Raw genomic sequence first — 27179 nt, 5'->3', positions numbered from 1 at the left:
GAACACAGGTGGGGGGAGGGAGAGAGGGAGAAGCAGACTCTATGCTGAGCGTGGAGCCCAACATGGAGCTTGATTCAACAACCCTGAGGTCATGACCTGAGCCAAAAGCAAGAGTCGGACCCTTAACCCACTGAGCCTCCCGGGAGTCCCTCTGTCTTTCTTTTTAAAGAGCTGGAGCCCCAGCCTCCTTATTTTATTTGCATATACATTTCTTTCCCCAAACACATGATAACATATGCTCCATATTTCAAATTTTGATGTTTTGCCAGGTTCCCCATTAAACAAAAATAAAATTTCTCTGTACTTAACTGTTGGGAGCAACAGGCAAAAAAGAAAGCCTCACCCTACTTTTGTGAAGCAGAAGACAAGCACATGTTTGTGATCAGAACCCTGAGATACCACCTGTGGGGCCATAATCCTGCAGGGATCCAGCACATGGCCGACTCGACTCCACACCTGTGCAGCTGAACTTGGCTGAGAGAAACAGCAGCGGCGGGATGACGCTTGCCGTAAATGTGTGAGCCCTCACCTCGGGAGGCTGGTCTCACTGTCTTACCCCAGACCAGGGGGAGCGCCCCTTCCCTCCTAGATGATACCTTCTTTCCTGCTTCTGTTTCCTCAAGTTTCCCTCCCAGGTGGAGACTTGGCTTCAGACATCACTGCAAAAAGTCACATAACCAGACGGGGATTTTCATAAGCTCATACACCTATCCGTCCACCTGCGTCTATGCCCCAATGCTATTATTGCCCCCCACCATCTCTGACACACTGCCTGGGGTGCCCGGGGCGCACTAACCTCCATCCTGTCTTTGATTCATGGTCATTCCCCCGTACTTCCCCTTTCTCTCCCGTATCATCAGTTTCTCTCCACTGGATTGTCCTACAAGCCAGCCAACCAACCAACCAACCAACCAACCAACCAAGGAAACAAACCAAAAAAATCTCTTCAGATCCCCCCTTTCCCCTTCCAGCTATTGCCCTTGATCTCTTTCCCCCTTGACAATAAAACTGCTCGAATTCACTGTGAGATTTTTGCCCCCTCTGTTCCACAGGAACTGCCCGTGTCGAGATCCCCAGCAGCCACTGCATTGCTGAGCCAGTGGTCATTTGCAGTCCTCAGAGCATTTGTCCCCATGAAGTGTCTTCTTCTAGAAATATTGTTCTTTAGTTGGCTTCCAAGATGCCACACTCCCCTGGTTTCATCTGTACCTTTCTAGTTCTTTGTGATTCTCCTTTGCTGATTTCTCTCACCTTGCTCACTGTTGGATGGAACTTTCCGCACTGATGGAGATGTTCTGTATCTGCACTCTCCAGTATTGTAGGCCTGTATGGCTGTTAACCACTTAAAATGTGGCTAGTGTGCTTGAGGAACTGAATTTGGGATTTAATTTAGTTTAAAATTTAATTGTAATAACCACACGTGGCCAGAGACTATTGGACTGAACAGTGTAGCTCTAGATATGGGAGTGTCACAGGGCTCAGTTCTTGTGTTACTTAGATCCAAGTTTGGCCACCCATTGCTCTCCAAAGGACAAGACTCAAGAGAGTTTTGATTGGAAAAGAATATGAGCTTTATTCAGGAGGCTGGCCACCTGGGGAGAAGGTGGATCCATGTCCAAAGGCCAACTCTGAGGTTTCTGCCTGGCCCAGACATTTTTAAAGGGTTTTATTTTTTTTTTAAAGATCTACTTATTTATTTTAGAGAGAGAGAAAGAGAGAGAGTGGGAGGGGCAGAGGGAAAGGGAGAGAGAATCTCCAGCAGACTTCCCGCTGAGTGTGGAACCCCATGAGGGGCTCAATCTCATGACCCTGAGATCACGACCTGAGTTGAAACCAAGAGTTGGATGCTTAATCGACTGCATAACCCAGGCACCCCTAAAGGGCATTGTGTTGTGGTCTGTGACATTTTGTGGTTACTTGCAGACTCAATGATGTCAGCTACAGAGTAATCTCGGGGCTTGGAGGTTGTGCAAGAAATTCTAATTTCTTGGTGCCCAGGGAGGGTTTGACCAAGAAAGTCTGGTTCCTTGGTACCTGGGGGTGGTTGTGTAAGAAGGCCTGGTTCCTTACCTGGGGATGATGCAAGAGTAGTCTGTTCTTTCTGAAAAAGAGGGAATGGTCTACAAATGTGCAAAGGTTGGTTAATAAAGTCCTTTGTGTGGCCTTAAAGAAGAAAAACATTTTGCTAAACAATTGCTGGGCTCATCAGAAATCCGAGGTGACTTCAAACAGGCTCTGGCGTCCATAGCCTGGAATGTTCTGGTCTCTTATTCCCCAAGGCCAGAGGTCTGCAAATCTCAAGGAAAGGAAATTAATTCTGTTATGGATGAAGGGCCTTACGTCAGCAAGCAGGGAGGGTGTTACTTTGGAGTGCGTTAACTGTTAACACTGGCTGGAGTGCTGTTACTCTTGGACCTTTTCTTCTGTCTGCTTACACTCATGTTCTTGGTAATATTACCCAGCCACATGGCTGTAATTACCACCCGTATACCAAGAACCCCAAATGTTTACCTCTAGCCAGATCCTACCACTGAACTCCAAAAGAGAAGATCAAATTGCCTAGCTGGCAATGCCTACTTGGATGTCTTGGACATCCAAATTTATCGTGTCCAAAATGGAACCCCTGATGTCCACCACCACCCCAAGCCAACAAAAACCTTGAGTCCTTCTCAGTCTTTCACGCATTAGTTAATGACCACTCAAACTTTGCTCAGGCCAAATGTCTTGGAGTCACCCCAGACCACTCTTTCTCTTCATGTTCCCTTCCCCACCTGATCCACCAGAAAATCCTGTTCACTCCACCTGCAAAGAAATCTGGATGCTGACCACTTCCCAGCGCTTTTGCTGTCCACACCCTGAAGCAAACCAACACCTCTCACCTAGATGATTGCCAAACCTCTTAACATTTCCCAAAGTCTGCTCTTGGTCTCTCTATAGTCTGTTCCCCACAAAAGAGTCAGAATGGGGGTTTGAAAAAGGGTATTGGAAAAAAAAGCAGAGTGCCTTTTCTGCCCCAAAGGGACCCCCGTCTCACTCAGAGGAAAAGTCAGGGTCCTTACTCTGATCTAAAGCTCCTATGTGCTGTGTCCTCCTGTCTTTTGTCTGACCTCGTAAACTGCCATTGTCCCCTCATCCATCTGCTCAAACTAGTCTTCTCATAGTTCCTCCAATGCACCTGGTCAGTTCCCACCTTAGGGCCCTTGTTGCATCATCAGTCTCTGCACAGCCAGCTCCCTCCTCTCCTTCTGGGCTTCTCTCCATGCCACCCTCTGACTGAGGTCTTCTCTGGCCATTCCGTCCAAAATCTCACGCAAAACCCCACCCTGACTGTTCACATCTCCCTTCCCTGCTTTTATTTCCTCCACCAACTACCTACCATTCTGTATGTCCTATTCCATTATCTTATTACGTCTTCCTTACTAGAATGTGAGCTTCATGAGGGCAGAGAATTTCATCTCTTTTTCTTTTTTTACTGCTAGATCCCTGGTGCCCAGAGCAGCGTATGGCACATAGTAGGGCCTCGATGAGTCAGTGTTGAGAAAATGCAGGCAGGCAGGAAGGACATTCGTAGGGGGATCAAACCCGTGACACTTGGGTCATCAAGTATGTTTTGGATGCTGCGTCGGCGGCAGAGCTGTGCTGAGCCGACTGGAGTCTGAGGTCAAAGTAATAATCAATAACTCTGCTCCTATCCTTATTTGAGATTTTCATATTTTGTTCATTATGGATATTTTGCATTCTTTAAAATTATTTTTAACAAATTAATTTATTTTTAAGTAAGCTCTGTGCCCAACATGGGCTTGAACTCACAACCCCAAGATCAAAAGCCCCATGCTCTACTGACTGAGCCAGCCAGGTGACCCTGCATTGATTTTTAAAAAATATTATTTATCTTGATTACTGAGGGTTTTTTTTTTTTTTTGGTGGCTCCTTAAATTTTGTACTCAAGGCCCAGAGAGGCCCCCTGGTCCTGGCCTTGCACTTTTAAGAGTGCCTGTGACATGTGATCTTTTGATATAATGAGAAATAATAATTGGCCTTCATCGCTGGTTCCTGGCACAGAGACCTTTAACTCCTGTAATTTCCTGAATGAAAGAAATGAGAGGAGCATCTTTTGTTATTCATAATAAGCACCTTTCAAAGGTACCTGAGTTTATGCTAATGAGCTGAGTCTTGGAGGGTCCCTAGAGAGCTGCTGGGTGGGGCCTGGTCCCCCCACCTCCCACCCCCCACTCCAGAGGAAACAACCATGTCGCCAGAGAGTTGGAATTTTGGGTTCCACCACCCATTGCCAGTGATTTTATCGATCATGCTTCCAGGATGGTTGGTGAACATATCCACATGCTGGGAGCATGAGACACCCAACTCCACAGGAATAGAAGCTCTGTGCTTGGGACCCTTTTGGACCTCGTTCCATGTACCTCTTCATCTGGACGTTCATTTGTATCCTTTAAAATATCCTTGATAATAAACCTGCAATAGTAAGTAAAGTGTTTCCTTGGTATTCTGTGAGCCTTTATAGCAAATGATCAAACCTGAGGAGGGGGTTTATAGCCAGTGAGTCACAAGTATGGATGGCCCAGGGCTGATGACAGGCATCTGAAGTGGGGGGCCATCTTGGGGACTGAGCCCTCACCTGTGGGGTCTGTGCCACTAATACTCCCACCATGGTGGAGTTCAAGTTACCAATGTGACTTCAACTGGCTCATAAAATTCCTGAAAATCGAACAGTTGGCTCTCATGAGCCAGTATGAGTGGCCTCATCATACCATTGGAGACATAGTTTATTAAAAATAAAAGCATTAAAGATGTTAAAGAACAAATGTCCGAGGATTTGCACAGAGACCTTTGGTTAACAGAGTTTTAGAAAAAAGAGAAAGTGATATGTAAAAGGGAAAGAAAAAGATAGAAATAGCACCTAACTGATTTAAAAAAAAGGACTTTCCTAAAAGATCAACCCAGACTAATTTCTTTTCACTGAGTCATTTTTAGAATGATGGACAGAGGCTGGTAGAGACAATGGGTATTTAGAGATGGGCCTGTGTTGTACTATTTAGCAACTTCTTGTGTGCTGAGAACACTTGTTCTAAAATGGGGTTGCACGTGAGGGGTTTTCTGATTGTATTGACTACTTTGCCTGCCTTCTGTTTACATTTGGAAGCATGGCATTATCCACTGGAGATCAACAAATGATTCTGGCAATCAAGGCAACTTAGAGGTGACTTTCCTTTACTTCTTCCCTTCACATTCATCCATAACTGTCATAGTGGTTCTCAAGTATGGGTCCTACCTACATCTGCTTTCTGCCTTCCTCCCACAGTCCGCACCTCGAAAGTATAGTTCTCTTCTGGAATAGCCTTAGAACCACCTCTGTGTTCCTTTATTTCTCTCTTTCTGATGTGCTGTGTCAAAGATACACAAAGCCAGGGGGCACCTGGCTGGCTCAGTTGGTAGAATGTTTGACTCTTGATCTCAGGGTCTTGAGTTCAAGCTCCATGTTGGGCGTAGAGCCTACTTTAAAAAAAAGATAAACAAAGCCAGACACTAGGTGAAGTGGTAAGGGCAGATTTTAATCAGTAATACATTATTGCACTAGGGAAAGAGTCCATTGTGAACTGAACTCAACTGAGGTGGCCTGCGAAGGAATAGGGAGCTCCATAGAATCAGGGAAGTGAAGAATGACAAAAAGTGGGACGAAGGGGTTTGTCTATATGAAGCTCACTGGGGCTTGCTAATTAGAGCTTACTACCCTCCTGCAGAGGCTGGGAATCGGGGGCCCTATCTTCAGAGTTGGTTGGAACAAACAGTGAATTCTTTTGGCAGCCTTGAGTTGTCTCAGGTAGGCACTTTAAGGGAGCCCAGCATCATCCTTGGAACGCGGCCTTGAGTTGTTATAAACTGTATCAGTGTTTGTTCAAGTCTTTAGAGGCCAAGTTTGAGGCCTTGTTGAAGGGAGGGCTCAGAGGGGCCTGGCTGGAGAAGCCGTGTCACCTGGCAAACATTCGAGCAGATGGTCCAGGCCTTCTCCTCTCTTTTCAGACCCCAAGTCACAGAGGGCTGGGTCTCTGACTTCATGAAGATGGTGGCCAGCGGCCTTGTCCACAAGCCAAACTTGTCTTCTCTTGTAGGACAAGGGAGTTTTCCTTCTCCTTGGTGCTACCCTTAGAGCTGAAATGACCCCTCTGTGCTGGTCCCTGGGGGAGAGCATATCCTTTGGCAATGCTTCGGGTGGAGGGTTCCTACAGGAAGAGCCTCACCTTCTGGGACTGCTCGATGCAAAAGCAAATTCTTTTTTTTTTTTTAAGATTTTATTTTATTTACTTGAGAGAGGGAGAGTGCACAAGAGGGGGTAGGGTCAGAGGGAGAAGCAGGCTTCCTGCGGAGCAGGGAGCCCAATGCGGGACTCGATCCCGGGACTCTGGGATCATGACCTGAGCCAAAGGCAGTCACTTAACCAACTGAGCCACCCAGGCGCCCACAAAAGCAAATTCTTCCAAGACACCTGTCACCATAGATCAGGCCTGCTTTTGGAGTTTGAATAAATGGACTTGTGCAGATTTACTCTTTCTTTCCTGGATTTTCTTTGCTCACATGAGGGTTTGTGAGATTTATGCGTATTGTTGTGTGTTGAAATGGACCCCAAAACATGCCCTGGGGGCCACAGGAACCTGGCATCAGGGGCAGGACTGCCAATGGTGACGCATGATTCCCACAGCTGCTCCTCTGGCCTTTCTGTGAAGCCAGTCTCTGCCCCACTTTACAGATTATGATTCTAAAACTAATACATACTTGTTTAAAACGCCCAAAACTTTCAACAGTATAGAAAGGTAAAAATTTTGGAGCGCCTGGTTGGCTCAGTTGTTAAGCGTCTGCCTTCGGCTCAGGTGGTGATCCTAGGGTCCTGGGATCAAGCCCCATGTCCAGCTCCCTGCTCCGCGGGAAGCCTGCTTCTCCCTCTCCCGCTCCCCCTGCTTGTGTTCCCTCTCTCGCTGTGTCTCTCTCTGTCAAATAAATAAATAAAATCTTTAAAAAAAAAGGTAAAAATTTTAAAGTAGAAGTCCCTTTCTGCTTGCATAATTCATGCAAATCCACTTCCCAGTCATAATCACTGGCTCTGCTGCTAAATGATAGCATATATTTATTGAGGAGTTCCTATATGTCAGGCATGTTCCCAAGCATTTTACAGCGATTGTTTTATGAAGATTTGTCATGTGTTCTTCCCAAGCTCTTATAGGGATATAAACATATCCTTTTCATCTTAAAGTGTTTATGCTCTCATATTGTTAGTGGACTTGTTCTTTTCACTTAGAGTGTATCTTGGAGAATTGCGGTGGTTGCTATCCCAACGGGAGGAAGAGAGACTTCCCTGGAAAGGCCAGCCAATGAAAGACTGTCACGCTCAGCCAATAAGAAGCTATTACACTCTGACCTCCCAGTTTATTCCAAAGGACTTTTTGTTTATAAAATCCTTCCTGGTCTCCCCTTTTCTTCTATAAATAAGACCTCCCCTCCTTTGTTCTGGGGACTTGCATCTGATTTTGCCATAGCTCATTTGTCCGGGATTGCAATTCTCTATTTCCGAATAAACCCATTTTTGCTACTGAAATAGCTGGCACAAGTCACTTAGCAAACCCTATATTCAAAGGGGAGGAGGTAAGCTCCTCTCCTGGAGGAGGTAGTAACTACCCAATTATTTGGAATTCTTCTGTGCTGGGAGATCTCTCTCCTCCCCCCATGCATTTACTAATTTATGTGTATTAAAATGTTTCCGGATATATGAATAACACAGCTCAAGAAACTTATTTCTTTTGCCTTTGGAGGATCTCCCTAACCTCCCAGCTAAAAGGCAGGCTAGCTCTGGGAGCTGTTTTTCCCCAGGGAGCCGCAGGGCAGTGACAACCATGACGGGGGTCCCCAAGTCCCTGGGCGGAGGGTGGAGGGGCACCAGGGCGCTGGGGTCAGCGGCTTGCGGTCCAGGATGCTGCGGCCTTGGGCCCCAGAACCCACTCGCCCTCCATCTGCTCTGGCTTCGCGAACACTCCTCGGCCGTGGCGCTTGGAAAACAGTTCTCGGGGTGTGGGGTCCCTCCAGACATCAGGATCTGCTGCCAACTCCTTCTTTGTGCAACGCCCTCCCTCCCGGGCGCAACAGGCGCGGGCGCGGGCGCGGGCGCGGGCGCGGGCGCGGCGGCGCGCGCGGGACGACGGGAGCGCGGCGTGCTGGCGGCGTCGGCGGCCACAGCAGAGGCAGTTGCTGCGCCGGGTGCTGAGGTCGCTGTGTGAGGCGCAGGCGCGGTGGACTCCGCCCTCCCCGGGCTCCGGCTCGCTGTGGGCTAGTGATGGCGACGGAGGCGAGGCCGTTCCACCTAGTGGTGTTGGGTGCGTCTGGCTTCACCGGCCAGTTCGTGGCCCAGGAGGTGGCCCGGGAGCAGGTGGTCCTGGAGCGGAGTCCCCGCCTGCCCTGGGCCGTGGCGGGCCGCTCCCGGGAGAAGCTGCAGCGAGTGCTGGAGAGGGCTGCCCTGAAGCTGGGTAAGGAGGCGGGGGCGGCTTCCCGCTCGGTCCAGGGGTTCGGGTCGCCCGCAGCGAGCGTTTGTCCTTGGGGGGGTGTACCCCGAGGGCTGCCGGGGCCCGCCGGACGTCAGGAGCGGTGCTTGGGGATGTCGTGGCTTTGTGCCACTCCCCACACGAAGCACAGCAATAAATGCATGTCTCCTCTGTTGAATTCCCTCGTTGGCGTGGCGGGTCCCGCTGGTCAAGCAGCCGAGGACTTCAGTTCTTCCCTGGCCAGCCCCGTCTCCCTCTAGAGCAGGGGTCCCTGGTGGGGCTGGACGGTTCTTGGTCATGGGGTCGGACGGGAAAGGAGGACGTTGGTTTCCTCGGGACTGTTTGTCCTCTCCCTGCCTTGGGTTTTGGCGGTGGGCGAGGAAGCTTCCCAGGTTTTGGTAACGTTGTGGCCTTCGTTTTTCAATTTCTTTTTTGCTTTGTAAGAATTCGCCAGCGGACTTACTCTTTGCTGCGTTTACTTAGTCTTTTAGCATTCGTTCATCATAGTTTTACTGCGTGGTCTTTTCCGTGCCGGGTCCTGTCCTGAGTGCTGGGGATACGGATGTGACCGAGCGAGACCGCACACACACATTTAGGACTCAGGAGCTTTAACTGTGGCTCCTTCCCACCCGAGTGCCCCCCATACAGACAAATGCACCTGCATTTTTCTGTTTCATCTTCATCTCACTTCTGATTCCACACTGAGCCCTTTTGCTGCCACCACCAATATACAGAGTCTTGATCAAAGAGCTTTTTGGTGTTTTTTGTTTGTTTTACTTTTTCAGAAGAAATAATTTCACTGTTAAAATATATTCTTCCATTTCTTTTTCCTGCTCAACAAGACTGTACAGATGCAGCCTACCTACCTAGCATTTGTAATGCCCAGGTTCAGTTATTGTGGGAAATACACTTTGATCCATCAAACCTGCATTCTGCTAATTCCAGTGATTTTCTTATTATAAGCCTATAATGAGTGTTCTTACCTGGACTGTGCTTTCTACCTCAGAGTCCTTTTTTGTTCTCCTGTTGATGTTAAGAACCCCTTTTTACCCCCGTATTTTGTCATATATAATTGGTTAGTAGTTGATGAGGAACTTCTTATAATGGATTCTTGGTGGAGAGGAAATCAGGACATTTCATCTATTCAGTATCTAAATGATTGTAAAATTGTCATTTTACACAGGGTTATCGTTTGCATGTTGCTTAAGTTAGATTTTTCTTAAGTTTAATGATTTTTTTTTCCTAGCAATCCGTAGTGTTAACTCCATTTTCCTCATAGCTTTTTGTGTTTTTTTATTACCTAATTTTAAAAAGTTTTATCTCTTGTCAGTATATTTAGTAAATCTGCCATCCCTGATTACTATAAAAACAATCTGGAAGATCTAATACTGTATCAGGATTTGCTTCAAACAATTATTTCTTATTTCAGGAAGACCGACACTCCCATCCGAAGTTGGAATAATAATTTGTGATATCACGAATCCAGCCTCACTAGATGAAATGGCTAAACAGGCAGCAGTTGTCCTCAATTGTGTGGGACCAGTAAGTCATCCACCCCGTTTTGTGTCCAAACAAACAGTGTATTCATTTCCAGCAGAATCTGGTATTTGATATCCAGAGGAACATAAAGACAGGACAGAAGAGTTGGTTCAGGGCTTCAGCCCCGTGTGGGGGTTTTCACTCCTTGTTGAGGAGCCAGTGGATGTGACCAAAGTCTCCTGAGAGAGAGACAGACTCTCTGTGACACCACCTCAGGGACTGGGTGCTGGTTCCTTCATTGGTTACAGCTATAACTGCCAGCTTTTTTTTTCTTACAGAATGCTTCTTAAGTAAAAAATGCTTGAGCATATACCCCTAATATATTTTTTACTTATTGATAAATGATATTCCTGTATTATTTATTCAATACATATTCATTGAATGTTTATTACATGTGAACTGCTCTAGTGTGGGTACCTGGGACATAAGGGTGAACAAAACTGAAAATCCCTCGTGGAGCTTACAGTCCAGTGGGTGAGACAGAAAAATAAGGTTATAGTTGTAGGTAGTGATAAGCGCTTTGAAGAAAAATGAAGCAGGGTAAGGAGACAGAGCGATTGGTGCATGAGTCTGTGTGAGGTGGATGGTCAGGACCTGACATTTGTGTCGAGCCCTGAGTGAGGTGAGGGGGTAAGCTGCGGGAGTAGTTGAGGAGAAGGTTGCTCCAGGGAAGGGCAGCCACAGACGTCCTGAGAGGAGTATGTGTTTGAGAGAGGGCAGAGGTGGGAAGGTAGGTGGGAGAGGAACCCAAGAGTTAGGTCAGAGGGTTTGAAGTACGGCAGAGTCTTTGAATGGTTGAAAGCAAGAGCATGAGCTGACTTACAGTTTTGTAGTTCTTTGTCTTCTGAGAGAGGAAAAAGGGGAAATGGGAGACCCACAGGGGAATGGCCTAGGCAAGCCGAGCACAGGATGGGGGTTGGAAGGGTGGTGAGAGCGGTTGGAGTCAGGATGCTTTGAGAGGAAAACCACCAGCTTTTGTTGTTCTGGATGTGGAGGACACACTTGTGGTCCGTGTCACAGGGTGAGTGTTGGTGACATTTACTGATCTGAGGAAGCCATCACAATTGCCAGAACATTTGAAAACTAAGCATCTAGGAGATTGATAATAATGTTTTAAATGAAAACAGAAAGGTTTTTTGAGTATCCAGTAAAAATGTATTTAAATTGTTTAGATTAATCTCATTCCTGATTATTCCTAATTAGCTTTGGTTCTGTGCTCTCTTGCTGCAACCATTGTCTTATGTATATCTTCGGCCAACCTCCTTGCCCTTCCCACCCCAGTGCTCTGGAGAAACCCAGAACTGGTGTTTGTGTGTGTGTGTGTGTGTGTGTGTGTGTGTGTGTGTGTGTGTGTTTTATTTATTATTTATTTTTTAAGTTAGTTTCAGAGGTAGAGTTCAGTGATTCATCAGTTGCCTGTAACACCCAGTGCTCATTACATCATGTGCCCTCCTTAATGCCCGTCACCCAGTTACCCCATCCCCTACCCCCTCCCCTCCAGCAACCCTCAGTTTGTTCCCTAGAGTTCAGCATCTCTTATGGTTTGCGTCCCTTTCCATTTTCATCTTATTTTTCCTTCCTTTCCCCTATGAGCCTCTGTTTTGTTTCTTAAATTCCACATGTGAGTGAAATCATATGGTATTTGTCTTTCTCTGACTGACTCATTTCGCTTAGCATAATGCCCTCTCGTTCCATTCATGTCGTTGTAAATGGCAAGATTTCATTCTTTTGGATGGTTGAGTAATATTCCATTGTGTGTGTGTATATATATACACACGTATATACACGCGCACATATATACATACACACGCACATACACATGCACATATACATACCACCATTCATCTGTCGGTGGACATCTGGGCTCCTTCCACAGTTTGTCTATTGTGGACATTGCTGCTATAAACATTGGGGTGCAGGTGCCCCTTTGAATCACCCAAACTGATTTTTCCAGCTATTCCAGCTTCGTGTACCTTACCTGAACTTGAACCCCTTCTTAGCCAGTCATCCAGTAGCTCTGTGTGTCTGGAGAAACGTGTATTCCCTTCCTGACAGTCCTGCTTTAAATATGTGGTGACAAGCCTCACGTGGGGCCTTAGCACCTCCAGCAGCCCTGCTCCACTTGCCCAGACTGTTCTCTCTCCTGCTGTCTGAAGCAGCAGCTCTGTGTCCTTTTTCTTCATGTGTTTAGCCTCCCATCCCTCTTTCCTTACTCATCTGATGATTTTATTTCCTTTTTTTGTTTTACTATGACATTAGAGGCTGTTGAAAGAGAATTTCTTCACCTGCACACGTGCATTACCTTGACTCTGCCCTACCTTTTTTGAGGAAAAACTGTCCCTGCTCCTCATGGGTGCAGGATTTGGCGACCTCATGTTGACATTTTTATCACATTTCCCCTTCTACTGGACTGTTTCTGTGCCCCCTTTTCAGCTGAACTCCTTGAACTCGTTCTCTCTCCTCCTATATCCACTTCCTCAGCTCCCACTCTATCCTAAGCCACTCTTGCCAGGCCTCTGTAAGCCTCCCTGCTTCAGCGAGCCTGCTCTGCTTCACCCTCACCAGCTCCTTGTGCTCCCCTTGATCCGAGCTCTCGGCATTTGTCCCCCTCGGTCATGTCCTCCTGCTTTTGGCTTCTGGGATCTGGCCCTTCCCTGGTTTCCCGCCAGCTCTGTCCCCATCCCATCTGTTGGATCTTCTCGTCTTCCTCTAAGTATCCGAGGCTCAGAGCTTGAGCCTTACAAGCTCTTCTCTGTTTACACTCTCTGAGCCAGGCTTTTAAAAAATACATTATTAGTATTGTAATAAAATACACATAACCAAAATGACCATTTTAGCCATTTCTCAGCGTACGAATCAGTGGCATTTGGTGCATTGACAGTGTTGTGTAACCCTCACCATCTTATCTCCAGAACTTGTCATCACCCCAGACAGAAACTCTAACTGGGTCAGGTTTGTTTTCGTTTGTGTTTTTTTTTTGAAAAGAGATCTTTGGTGCTTCCTTCTTGACTATTTTGGGCCAGCATTTTTGAACAGCGTAGTGTAGTGAGTGAGACTCAGCATTAAAAAGAAACGATCAGATAGCCTAGAATAGAAAGCGTGAATTCTACATAATATGGGTAAGTGCTGGTTCGTGAAACTTGTGTTTCAGTTTGATATATTTGTGTATATGTTGGCTGCCATGTGAAGTGGATTTCTCAGCATGGGTTGTGGTCAAAAAGGTTTTGAATGCCATTTGTATGTTGATGATGCCTACATTACTTCCAGTGAGGACTGCCCCCTAAACTCCAGATTGATAGATCCAGCTACCTTCTTGGTGTTTCCACTTGGATGGTTCATGGGCATCTGAGTCTCTAGGTTTTTGCCCCCAGACCTGCTTCTTCCTAGGCTCTCCTGAGATTGGCATTTTTCACTTTGCCAGTTTGGGATCGTTACCGGTTTCTTTGCAGGTTTTTGTTTGTTTTTACTTCTTTGTCCATTTTGTGAAGATTTATTTAGTTAAAAAACAGATGATATCTGTAAAACTACTTAGGCATGTGTAAATAAGCATTAGGTTGAAATATACCTAAAATTAATGAACTGAGTTGCTGTGGGCCCCTCTGTGTGTGGGACGCTCCCAGGCTGCCCTCAGAGTCCCTTGTGTAGCTTTCATTCAACAAGGGACCACGTCATGTGGCCCAAGGAACGTGCCCAAGTCAATTCATGTATTAACTGTTAATAAAACATCATTTTTTTCTTTGTGTTTCCTATAAAAAGTAGCATGAATAAACATACTGATATTTATTTCCATAACTGAGGGAATGGGTCTGTGGGCCCCTTGATGCAAGCCTCCCCCCTAGGAGACCCCCCTTTTAGAACATGGAATGCTGAGAACAGTATTTGGTTTTGATCTGTAAGCTAATTGGCTTTGCTAGGGAGAAATGTCTCCTCTGAGATCAAGGATTGTTACCGTTTGTCCATTTATCTCATGAAAGCACAAGGGTAGAAAGTAGAGAAAAACCAAAAAAAAAAAAAAAAAGTATTACTATAAGGACGTTAGTGACGAAGTCTCAACCTCAGATTGCCTGGAGGAGAGAGAAGGTGGGCCAGTTGAGACAGAATACAGTGTGGGGAGTGGGGGGATTGTGGCGAATATGGAGGTGCCTACTCTTTCCAGAAGGAGCTGTTATTATTTCAAAAAGCTCATTAATGCTTTACTGCAGCTCTCCAGTACTTCTAGATGAACCGAGTGGCTGACAGGCTGTAGCTCACTATCTGAGCGTGGGGAGTTAACCCAAGGCCAGAAGGCTGATACTGGAGGGGTTAGGAGCTAGCCTGGCAGCCAGAGCAGAGGAGGGGGCTCCAAGTGGTGGAGGGTGAAGAAATAGCACGATTAGGAGACTGTAGGGAGTTGAGAGCTGCTGGAATGTGGGGATGAAGGGGTTGGGGTGTGACCTGATGCTTTTTGTGACATGCTAAGAAGATTGGACTTTATACTATAGTAAATACAGGCACTGTGGAGCTAGTGAAGGATTTTAAGAGATATACATGTGTATGTACGCACGTGCCTGTGTGTGTGTGTGTGTGTGTGTGTGTGTGTGTGTGTGTACGTGATGGAAGCAAAGATGACATCGGGTTTTTATTTCAGAATAATAATTCGGTGTTTCTTTGGACATGGGGCTACCTTGGCTTCAGGGAAGCCACTTACTATGTGTAGTAAATCGCATGAGAGGTGGTAAGGGTGTGAACTCAGATTTGGATGTGTAGAGGGGAGGGAACTGATCTGAGATTTTTAGGGAACTAATTCGATAAAACTTGGTGACTTCTAGGGTAGGTGGAGTCAAAAACAGCTTCTAGGTTTCTCACTTGAGAATTTTGTGGAGAGTGATGCCATTCATAGTCACAAACAAACTTTCCCCTCTTTCTGTTAGTCTTTATTTTGGCCAATAGGACGAGTAGCCCCCGTGTCCATTGGCCCCCCTGTCTGTCTAATCAGCAAGCCCAGTCATTTCTACCTCTTTAATAATCTCATCCTTGGTGTATCCATCCCCTTCTTAGTTTAGCCCTTTGTCATTTCTTCCAGCCACGGGTTTTGTTTTCCAGTAGTGTAGGCAGAGTGACGTGTGTTTTCTATAAGCCTTACACCACTGTCCTGTTTACAGTTCTCCAGGAGGGCCTAGTAATCCTCATCTGGCCCCAGTGTTCCTTTCCAGGCCCATCTCTTGTTACTTCCCTTTCAACTACTCTGAGCTTCGGGTGCCCTTACCCTTTCTCACACCTTCACATGTACTTTTCCCTTTTCTGGATTTTTCTTTTTCCTGGCAAATCCTTATTCTTCAGAATTCAACTCAATTGAATCACTTGTTTTATAAAACTTTCCATTTGGTTTTCAGTTAGAGGTTAGCACATGTTCCTTTTTTTTTTTTTTAAAGATTTTTTATTTATTTATTTGACAGAGAGATAGAGAGCGCAAGTAGGCAGAGTGGCAGGCAGAGGGAGAGGGAGAAGCAGGCTCTCTGCTGAGCAGGGAGCCGGATGTGGGGCTTGATCCCAGGACCCCAGGATCATGACCTGAGCCGAAGGCAGTTGCTTAACCAACTGAGCCACCCAGGCGCCCCGCACACGTTCCTTTAATTCCATTATGCCTTCCTTTACACTGAGAAGCGGCATGGCGCCGTTACGTGATTTTCCTCAATTTATCTTTCGGCTCCTTTATCAATATTTGATTCTTAATAACCAAGACTGTACTTGCAAAACTCAATGGCATTTCATTCATTTAAGATTGCTAAGTAAGGGGCGCCTGGGTGGCTCAGTTCTGTGTCCAACTCTTGAGTTAGGCTCAGGTCATGATCTCAGGGTTGTGGGATCGAGCCCCAAGTTGGGCTCTGCGCTCAGCCCAGAGTCTGTGTGAGATTCTCTCTCTCCCTCTGCCCCGCCCCCCTATGTGCATGTATTCTCTCTCTCAAATAAATAAATAAATCTTCAAGCTTGCTAAGTAAGAGTAAACGGTTGGTTTTCTTTATTCCCCCCAGTATCGACTTTATGGAGAACCTGTAGTAAAAGCATGTATCGAAAATGGAACCAGCTGTATTGACATCTGTGGAGAACCTCAGGTATGTAAAATGAAAAAGAAAGAATGGCATTAACAACACAACTTTCTGTTGGAGTGGAAAATATTTAGTGCCGCCTTGCAGACTATTTTAGAAGTTGATGATCCCTCCCTTGTGCTGACAGCTTGAAGGAGAGTGCGAGGGTCAGGTCTTTTCTTCTGTTTTCTTGAAGTTTTTTCTTCCTTACCACCTCGTTTATTCCAGGTCTTTTGTATGTAGGATGTGCTGGTTTCTGGCTGCCGCGTGCTGTGCGAGGGTTTAATAAAAATGGTGTGCTGTGTGTAAATTCTTCGAATCTCACTTTCTCATAATGAATTCCCTTTTTGTCGTCAGACACCTTTACAACAATACAGAAAAGGAAGTGTAAAATCCTACAAACGTAAACATTTTAGATATTCACACTCGAGTGCTCACCTCATGCCCGACGCTCTGCTAATACAGCATTTTATGTCATCTGAATGTTCCACATTCCCATAAAGTCAGTTTCATCTTGCCCATTTTGTAGATGAGGAAACTGAAGCTGAGAGGGGTTAAGTCATGCAGCTCAGAGCCCTACCACCACTCAGTAGAAGAACAGGACTCCAACTGAGGTTTGCCTGGTTGTAGGAAGCGGATGTCAGTAAGCACCAAGCTACCCCAGCTCCTCGAAAACCGTCACCTCATCTGTCCCTGCGGTCTCTGCTGTTATCATCACCAGTATGCCAATGTAGGAACGTACTGGAAAATACTAGGGAAGTGTAAATTACCAAAACCGATTCAAGAAGAAGTAGGAAACCTGAATGAAACAGAAACCAATTCCTGTCTTATTTAAAAAAAAAAAAAAAATCCCAGAGCAAAGAAAATGATGAAACATTTCTAAGGTATCCTATAAACTACAATAAAAGTGATATCAAAACCTAATAAAGATCCAGACTATATAAAGGACTCTTAAAAGGCAATAATACAAATTCAAATCACCCAATTAAGAATGGGCAAAGGGATGAGTAGAGACAAATGTTCTGTGCAGAAGAATCCCAAAAAGAATCCCATGAGCATGACCCATTACCCCTTCTTTGGGCACCACACATGGTCACTCCCTCCCCAAGAGAACAGTACGGATGGGAGGGAAGGAGAGAATAACTGTGTGGTGGTGAAACCTGACAAATACTGCCTCAGCCGGGTGTTTAGGGCCACCATCCACACTGATAAGTCACGGTGATGGTATGTACCCTTGATAGACTGTCACGAAATGCACTTTATCCCTGCGGCCTCCCCTCCCTCCTCAAAGCCGTAATCCCATGCTAGTCAGGAGAAAAATTCCGGTAGAGGGGCATGCTACAAAATACCTGATCAAAAGTTCTCAGAACTCTCAGGGTCCTGAGAGTCCGAGGAGACTGTCACAGCTCCCAAGAGGAGCCTTGGGACACATGACAGCTAAATGTAATGTGGGATCCTGGTGGAGAAGAAGGACATTAGGTAAAAACTAGGGAAATCTGGATAAAGTATGGTCTTTAGCTAATGATAATGTTATCAATATTGGTTCATTAAGTGTAGCAAATGTTAAATGGAAAAGCTCTAACAATAGGAGAAACTGGGTCGGGGTACATGGGAACTCTCCACTACTCAAATTTTCTGTGAATCTAAAACTGTTCTAAAAGTAATTTGTAAAAACAGGCAGAGGATTTGAACAGACGTTCTTCTCTTCCATCCCTCCTCTCCTACCACTTTCTTCATCCTAACTAAATATATGTGTGCCGATCCATGTCTCTAATAATGTCCCTCTGAGGAATACAATGTGGGTGATGTTTTCTTGCTGCTGTCTTTGTATTTTTTTGCATACTAATTTAGTTTTTCATAATATTACTTTTGTGTTTAAAACTCATTCTGAAAAAGTTGCTAGTGTTGTTAAGTCAGATCAGCCTGTGCCCCACACTACTTGGCACGTGGTAGATCTACAGTAAATATTTGCCAAGTAAGTGAAAAACATTTCCACAGTTAATATTTCACTAAAAGCCACATTGGTTAGCATTTTCAAAATGTAATTGCTTTGTCTTTTAAGGTCTATCATTTAATGCTCATTTAAATGTTTCTGTATAGCTCTGATTCAGATTTTTGTCCTGAATTTTTTAGTTTCTGGAATTAATGTATTGGAAGTATCATGAGAAAGCTGCAGAAAAAGGGTCTTATATCATTGGAAGCAGTGGTTTTGACTCCATTCCAGCAGATCTGGGCGTAATATATACCAGAAATAAGATGAACGGTAACTATCAACCACTAAGCACTAATTGAATTTAACAATAGAAAATCTTCATGTTTATAACTGTGATGAACTAAAAACTAGTTGGGAAGAGAAACATAACTATAAATGGGTAAAGTTAAACACATGATTTGTTCAGGGCACCTGGGTGGCTCAGTGGGTTAAGTATCCAGATCTTGATTTCGTCTGGGTTGTGATCTCGGGGTTGTGGGATCAAGCCCCGTGTCAGCCTGCTTGGGATTCTTTCTCCTCCCACCCCCGCTCTCCCTCTCTAAAAAAAAAAAATAAAAAAAAAATTAAAAATAAAAAAACTCCACATGCTTTGTGTTTAATACAGCTATACTTGTTATAAAATCCTATTGACACAATTTTTTGAGACGTGGTTAGTACTGTGTGTATTCCAAAGTGAGGAATTATTCATTGTCTCAACTTAGTTATGGTTAAAGCTGTAAAATTTCTGGAAAAAGAATTTGCCCTATTATGCTCTTGAAAGCTTTTTGATGTAAATAATACCAGTTTAGAACTAAAAACCCTTTATCTTAAAAAAAAATCAATATTATGGTTAAACAATGGAAGTTACTAATGCCATGCATATTTTAAAAGGGTCCATTTAGAAAATGACATGAAACAGGTAACTCCAGTGTCATATAAACTGTTGTAGAGCTTAAAAAGATGGAAAGTGTTTCAGTTTATATTGAAAAGTTAACATAACTCAAGCCAAAGCCCCAGATACATAGCACCAAAAAAAGAAGAAAACTACAAATTAGTCTTTGTGAAATTAATAGTCAAAAAAATGCTAAATAAATTTTAATAAATCTTCAATGGCATTTTAAAAGAATAATATATCAAGACCAAGGCTTTTTAGAAAGTTATATAATCATCACATCAGAATATCGAAGGTGAAAAGCTAGATGGCCATCGCAGTAAATGATTTGAAAATTCATGCCATTTACTGATTGCAGATTTTTAGGAATTTAGGAATAGAATACTTTATTAACATAATTAATGTCGGAAGGCAATAGCCAGTATCATACTCAGTGATGAAATGCCAGAACCATTCCAAATAAAAAGAACACGAACATCTTTTTTTTTTTTAAAGGTTTATTTACTTTAGAGAGAGAGAGAGAGAGAGCGCTTGAGTGGTTGGGGAGGAGGGACAGAGGGGGAGGGAGAGAGTCCAAGCAAACTCCATGCTAAGGGTGGAGCCCGACGTGGGGCTTGATCCCAGGACCCTGAGATCATGACCTGAACTGAAACCAAGAGTGGGTTGCTTAACTGACTGAGCCACCCAGGTGTCCCCAATTGAACATCTTCAAAACAGCCTTAAAATCATGGACCTGGTAGGTCTCCATTTATCAAAAAAATATTTTTAAGTCTCTAAAGTTCAGACATTTTCTTGATGGTAGTTTTACATATTTTTTACTAAGGTTTTTTAAATATTTAATAGTTTCTGTTATTTTGAATAGGTCTTTTTTTTCTTTTAAGGGAGAAATAATACTTTAAGCCTTGTTTAAAAACTTTGTTTTCAGATACCAAACCCTAAGAGGGAGCATTTCAACGAGTATCCTCACTGATTGTTTGGTGCAAGTGGTCCACGTGTTAACTGCGCGTGGCCTTAGGCAGTCCACGTTCTTTCTTTGGCTAGGGTAAATCATGGAGCCATAAACCCAGGCTGCCTTCTCTTAGCAAACCTCAGAATCATCTCAGGGCGTTATACTTCATGATCTAGGTGTTTGTCAGTGGTCACCTAGCAACATTTAGATGACTATGGTTCTCATCATTGTTGATGATGTGGTTATTCATTCTCTTTCTCAGGGTCAGCTTTCTAAAGGCCCCATGATTTTGTTTTCTCTTGGAATTAAAACTAGGAACACCAGTCTTAAGAAATTGCTACATTTTGGGGCACCTGGGTGGCTCAGTCGCTTAAGTGTCTGCTTCCAGCTCAGGTCATGATCTCGGGGTCCTGGGATCAAGCCCTGCATCAGGCTCCCTGCTCAGTGGGGCATCTGCTCCATCTCCCTCTCCCTCTGGGCTCTCTCTCTCTCAAATAAAAAAAAAAAGAAATTGCTATATTTCATTTTATCAGATTTTGAGATTTAGTCCATTAGGTTTTTCTTTTGTCTTACTGCTCTTGAGAAACTCAATGATTAACCACCATGCCTGTGTTTTAGCCATTGTGGTTATGTAGTTGATGTCTCCCTCTTTTTCTGGCTTTGGTTTTCTATTATTATTTATACTTATTATATTTTTACTTCATTTTAACAGCCTTATTTTAAGTACTTTATAAGCCATCACAGAGGCCATTTCGATAGGTTTTCTGCACATTCATTATAAATCACTACTATGAAGCTGCCTTGAAAGCAGTCATACTGGAAAACAGAATTCATCCCACAGATGTAGTTTTGAGAACTGTGTGCTGATGGCCTTCCAGAGTGAACGAGTGAACTAAATTGTTGCCTTGTTGGAAGAGATCTTCAGTGGCAGTTTGAATACTAGAAAAGATTTTGCCAGTACTAGCTACTTAGACTTTCTAAACTGCTCTTTCTGACAATTTACCTGGCTTCAGCTGCTTCGTAAGTCTGTTTTCAGTCACATAATGAACCTATTACCAGTACAGATTTTCTGACTGTATCTGCTGTAGGCTTCTCCCTAAATAAATAGCAATAATTTGGGGCACCTGGGTGGCTCAGTCAGTTAAGCATCTGCCTTCAGCTCAGGTCATGATCTCGGGGTCCTGGGATCGAGCCCTGCATCGGGCTCCTGGTTCAGTGGGGAGTCTGCTTCTCCCTCTGCCCCTCCCCCTGCTCATGCTCTCTCTCTCTCTCTAATAAATAAATAAAATCTTTAAAAAATAGGAATAATTTATTACTGCATGTCTTAGTCACATGGATTTTATCTGATTTGACTTTCCTGTTCTGCTGCTCTCGTAGGCACTCTGACTGCTGTGGAAAGTTTCCTGACTGTACATTCCGGACCTGAGGTTAGTTTTTCTGTTTCTCAGGTGTTTTTTAAAGTTAACAAGAACATTTTGGAAATCATACATGCCTCCTAAAAAGATTTAGATGAATTAAATTTCATATATATTTGTAATTTTTAGGGTGTGAGAGTCACTGTGTTTGATTTTAAAAAGTAAAGGTGGTAGCTTGCTGGGAATTAGACTCAAAATAGAATTTTGTTAAAAACAGCTGCACAGGTCACTGTATTAGAATGAGTTACCATGATCCCAGCACCAAACCATCTCTCATTGTTGTGTGATAAACGCTGTCAGCCATTTCAGTCCTCACCTTAGTCCAAGTCTGTGCACTTGTGTTGTGCGCCTCACTCACAGCCCGGTGCTTTCGTGGCCGTAAAGAGATGGATGATGTCATCACCGACTGTCCAGCCTGTTTGGGACATGAGACCTGAGATGGCTGCGTTCCCAGAGGCCCACGTTTACCATAGGACTTTTATCATCAGTAGTGTTTGGCCCAATTCTAGGTCTACACTTAAGGTTCTTTTTAAAATCCATTCATCCAGCAAGTCTTCTGTGGTGGTGCAGATATATATAGGAGTGCAAGGTAGTGTGACAAAGAAACGAAGATGCAAAGCTTTCCTGAAAGAGATAATAATGTAGCTTGGCAGGAGAGAGAGATGTTAAAGAGACAGATAAAATACTGTAGGATTTTGAGAATGGAGAGTAAATCCAGCTGGGAGGCCAGAGGTAAGAGCTGTCTGGAGAAGCTGGGCATGGACTGAGTTTTGGAGGTTGGTGCCGTGGAGCTGGGCTAAGGGGGAGGGAGTAGCATTTTCAGGACATAGCTGTGGGAGGTATGGAGCGTTTGTGGGTAAGAGTAATGGTTGTAGTCGTCCAGATTGTGGGATCAGGTTAATAAACACAAAGAGCTATATAACACATGCTAAAATCCATGGTTACAGAGAGTGTCCACTGGAGAATCAGAATAAAAGGAAATGATAGTGGGCCTGAGTAACTGGGGAAGGCCTCCTAGAGGCCTTGCAGAGTTTAGCTGTGACAAGGGAATGGCATTTGGAAGATCAGAGGCAGTCACCTGAACATAGGCTCAGAAGCAAGAATGAGATACGTACTTGAATCTGGGGAGCATGGGTAGAAACCCAGCTCCACCCGGTTTAAACCAGCAACACGAAAAGGAGCTGACTGATTCTGCAGGTGGATAGTGTGGAATTTACTGATGTTTGCATTCATTTCTGCTGGGTCCCTTTGTGTGCCTCTCAGCATGGCATGGAAGATGCTGGTGGTCCCAGGGGTACATTGTCCTTAAAGTTCCTCATTTCCTGGGAACAGCTAGCAGAGTTGATTTATCACATGATAGGAAAGATCAGTCAAGTATTGGGCCATTCGGCTATTCTTGAGCCTGTCAGTATGACCTGGTGTAACGGCGCAGTCAGATTGCCTAGGCCTGGGTCACAGGCCTCTGGAGGGGGGAACCACAGAGTCAGACTCATCTCTCCAACATGGAACATGTTCCAGATAGGAAAGAGAGTTTTATAAGCAGTTTTATAAGTAGAGGGTTGCAGGACTGACGAAACCCAGATGTCACAACAGGGAGATTGTGAGAAAATTGGTAGAGGAGAAGAGAGGCTGCTTTTGAAAGAGCAGCAGGAGATGCAATTGGAAAGATGAGACGATGTAAAGAAAGGGTCTTTATTAGAGGGATAGAAGAGCCCCTGATGGTTCTTACTGAGTCGAGCCAGATTTTGAAGCAGGACTGCCTGCCTGGCCTCAGATTCTTGCTCTGCCACTTACCAGTGATATGAGCGTGGGCAAGTTCCACACTCTCCTCACAGTGCCTCACTTCCTCCATCTGTGAGAGGAGATGGTAATAGTATCCACTTCGTATGATCGCTGAGTCAATGAGTATAAATCAGAACAGAGGTGGGCAGTTAGCAGATTGCTCAGTGAGTGTTAGCAAGTATTATTTTTATTAATTATTCATACTTAAAGTTGGGGCTTAACCCAGGACAAGAGAGTTGAAGCATCCATACGAGCGCAGCTCCCTCTCTCATTGCCCCTAAAGCAAAATCCACAGCCTGAATTTTACAAGGACTGGACAGATTCTGTGTATCCCTAGTCACTGAATTGTCCTGCCCCTCCTTAATCTTTCTTTTTCCCTGGAGGTTTTTTATTTTACACACGCAATTGTACCACAGACCACATGCTTGAATTTCAGAGGATTGAAATCATACACTGTAGAATAGTCCTGTCTGTCCGGCCGGTCTTCCCACAGTGATGGAAATGTCCTGTGTATGCTCTATGGGGGCTTATTGCATCGTGGCTGATGCGGCTCTGGTTTTTTTTTTTTTTTTTTTAAGATTTACTTACTAGAGAGAGAGCTTGCGCAAGCATGAGTGGGAGGGGCAGAGGGAGAGGGAAAGAGAATCTCAAGCAGACTCTGTGCTGAGCGTGGAGCCCAACATGGGGGTCGATATCACGACCCTGAGATCACGACCTGAGTGGAAACCAAGAGCTGGATGCTTAACCAACTGATCCACCCAGGTGCCCCCAGCCCATGGCCTTTTTTATATGTCCACAAGCTAAGGATGATTTTTACATTTTTAAAGGGCTATAATAGAAACACAAAGATGAATATGTAGTAGAGACCATCTGTGCCTGTAAAAGCTACAAGTTGGACCTTTCAGAGACCGTTTGCCGGTGTGTGTTTTATTTTTTCTTTTTTTAAAGACTTTTTATTTATTTTTTGACAGAGAGAGAGACAGCATGAGAGGGAACACAAGCAGGGGGAGTGGGAGAGAGAGAAGCAGGCCTCCCGTTGAGTAGGGAGCCCAATGTGGGGCTCGATCCCAGGACCCTGGGATCATGACCTGAGCCGAAGGCAGACGCTTAACGACTGAGCCCCCCAGGCACCCCTAGAGTGTGTTTTAGACTACAGTGCAATTATACTAGAAATCAATGAAGAGATAACATGAAAATCTCTGTATATTTGCATATGATGAAATGTATTTTAAATTTATGTCATTAACCCAGACCTTTTTTTCCTACACTCGGACTTAAAACATCCAATCACCTAGTTGACATCTCCACTTGAACACTTGATAGATCTCTCAGACTGTGTCTTGTCCATACTGACCTCTTGTTTCTCCTTTCCAAATGTGCCCCAGCCTCGGGTCATTTGTATCCATTTCAGTTGGTAGTAGCGTGTCCTTCCACACAGATCAAACGGTGTGGTCATTGCTATCTCTGTTCTCTGAAACCCAGATCCTGTGTCAGGAAATCCTGTTGATTCTGCCTTCACGATATGTGAGAATCTGGTCGCTGTTCACCATTTCTCTTTCTCCCACCTTATTCTTGCTACCACCTGTTCCTGTAGAGTCCATGCTCGACACAGCCAGGATGATCCTTTGCAGACCTCACTCGGATTGTGTCCTTCCAGCCGTGTGCAAGAATAATATACGTGATGTGGCCCCTGTCCCCTCTCCAGGCTCCTCTCCCACATGTCTGTGCGTTCTCCCTCATTTACACTGACCTTTGTGCCCTCCTCGAACACGCCAGCACACTGCAGCCTGTCTGCTTTTGTGCTGGCTCTCTCCTTTTCCTGAAAACACTTCTCAGAGATGTTTGCGTGACTGACACCCTCATCTCCTTCAAGTCTTTTCTCAAATGTCATTTTCCTGATGAAGTCCCATTTAAAACTGCAAACTTAATTCCTTTGCCCATCATTTTCACTTCATCATATCTACTCTTTTTCTTTTTTCCTATAGTACTTCACACCTTCTAAATCCTATGTATTGTATTTTTTATTGAGTTTGTCACCCTCTCTGGAATGTGAGCACCACAAAAAGAAGGATCTTTGTCTTTTTAATTCACCAAGCACCCAGAATAGTGCTGGTCACATAGTAGGAGCTCAGTAAGTGTTTGTTGGCTGACTTGAGTGGACAAGGCTAACTTAACCTTAATTCTAAAACCCTACAAGAACAATTCCAGAATGCAAAAGTCCTGTCCAGTTTCATGTTCTAGGAACATAGATGTAAAAATCCTAAATAAAATATTAGCAAATTAAAGGCAGTAATACATAAGAAGAATACATTTTTTAAAAAAGATTTTATTTATTTTTTGACAGTGAGAGAGGGAACACAAGCAGGGGGAGTGGGAGAGGGAGAAGCAGGCCTCCCATGGAGCAGGGAGCCTGATGTGGGGCTCGATCCCAGGACCGTGGCATCATGACCTGAGCCGAAGGCAGACGCTTAACGACTGAGCCCCCCAGGGGTCCCAAGAAGAATACCTTTTGACCAAGTTAGTTTGAGAGAGGAATGGGGGGTTTAATATTATGTAATCGCTGTAATCCGCCTCACTAACAGGTTAGAGGAGGACAGTCTTATGATCATCTTGATAAATAGAGAAAAAGTGTGGTAAAATGTACTATCTACTCATGATTAAAACTTATAGCAAGCCAGGAGTAGAAGGGAAGATTATCTTTTTTTTTAAAAAGCTATAATAAAGATGATTCCCAGTGTTTAACATTGAAAACTTTTGCTTTGAGCTCAGGAATAAGACCTGGGTGCCCATTCAGCCAGATTGTAGCCAGAGCAGTAATGCAGGAAAAAAGAAACTGTATATAGGTGAGAAAGGAAGAAACACGGGGCGCCTGGGTGGCTCATTCGGTTAAGTGTCCGCCTTTGGCTCAGGTCATGATCCTGGGATTCTGGAATGGAGTCCCGAGTCAGTCTCCCTGCTCAGCGGGGAGCCTGCTTCTCCTTCTCCTACTCACTCGTGCTCTCTCTTGCGATCTCTGTTTCTCAAATAAAATCTTTATTTAAAAAAAAGGAAGAAACAGAACTATTTTCAGCAGATGATGTAATTGTGAGTGTAGGAAATTCTGAAGAAATCTATAGGCAATATTATTAGAATTAATAAATGAGTTTCATAGATTGCTGGAAAAATTCTTTTTCTTACCCGATTTCCTTGGCCAGACCCTCCAGTACAATGGGGAGTAGAAGTGGCGAGAGCTGATGTCCTTGTGTAGCTGTGGGTTTTATGGATGCTCTTTATCAGGTTGAGGAAATTTCCTTCTATTCCTAGTTTGTTGAGTGTTTTTAACCTGAAGGGTGTTATATTTTATCAAATGCCTTTTCTGTATCTATTGAGATGATCATGTGGTTTTTGTTTTTTCTTCTCTTCTTACATTGTATTACTTAAGATTGATTTTCATATGTTGAATCAACCTTACATTGCTGGGGTAAATCCCACTTGGTCACCGTAGATAATCCTTTTTATATATTGCTGGATTTAATTTGCTAGTATTTTGTTGATGATTTTTGCATCTATGTTCCTAAGGAATATTGGCCTGTAGTCTTCTGGTGATGTCTTTTGTCTGATTTGTATCAGGGTAATTAGCACTGGCCTTTTAGGAAGAGTTTGCAAAGAATTGGTATTAATTCTTTAAATGTTTGGTAGAATTCATCCATGAGATCATCTGGGTCTGGGCTTTTCTTTGTGGGAAGTTTTTTGATTATTAATTCAGTCTCTTCTTATAGGTTGACTAGGATTTTCCATTTCCTCTTTAGTCAGTTTTGGTAGTTTGCATCTGCATTAGTCTTCTGCCATAACGAACTGGGTTGCTTAAAAAACAGAAATTTATTATTCTCACAGTTCTGGAGGCTAGAAGTTGGAGATGAAGGTGTTGGTAGAGTTGGTTCCTTCAGAGGCTTTGAGGAGAATCTGCTCCATAGTTCTCTCCTGGCTTCTGGTGGTTTGCTGGCTGTCTTGGCATCTGGGGCATGCAGATGCTGCGCTCTGAT

General features: G+C 44.2%; 1 protein-coding gene across 1 annotated transcript in view; it reads left to right on the top strand.

The window, feature by feature from the left end:
* The first annotated feature begins 8237 nt into the window (after positions 1-8237).
* SCCPDH (saccharopine dehydrogenase (putative)) overlaps positions 8238-27179 on the top strand; it is a 38364-nt gene continuing 19422 nt past the window's right edge. Inside the window, exons 1-5 of the mRNA XM_025877967.2 lie at positions 8238-8528; positions 9973-10085; positions 16094-16174; positions 18281-18410; positions 21338-21387. Coding sequence (XP_025733752.1) covers positions 8339-8528; positions 9973-10085; positions 16094-16174; positions 18281-18410; positions 21338-21387 — 564 coding nt within the window. The 5' untranslated portion in view covers positions 8238-8338. The remainder of the gene's footprint in view (positions 8529-9972; positions 10086-16093; positions 16175-18280; positions 18411-21337; positions 21388-27179) is intronic.

This window comes from Callorhinus ursinus, unplaced genomic scaffold, assembly GCF_003265705.2.
Source record: "Callorhinus ursinus isolate GAN/ISIS: 27379988/994484 unplaced genomic scaffold, GSC_fseal_2.0 scaffold13, whole genome shotgun sequence".
Lineage (NCBI taxonomy): Eukaryota > Metazoa > Chordata > Mammalia > Carnivora > Otariidae > Callorhinus > Callorhinus ursinus.
This window is presented reverse-complemented; position numbering and strand designations above follow the sequence as displayed.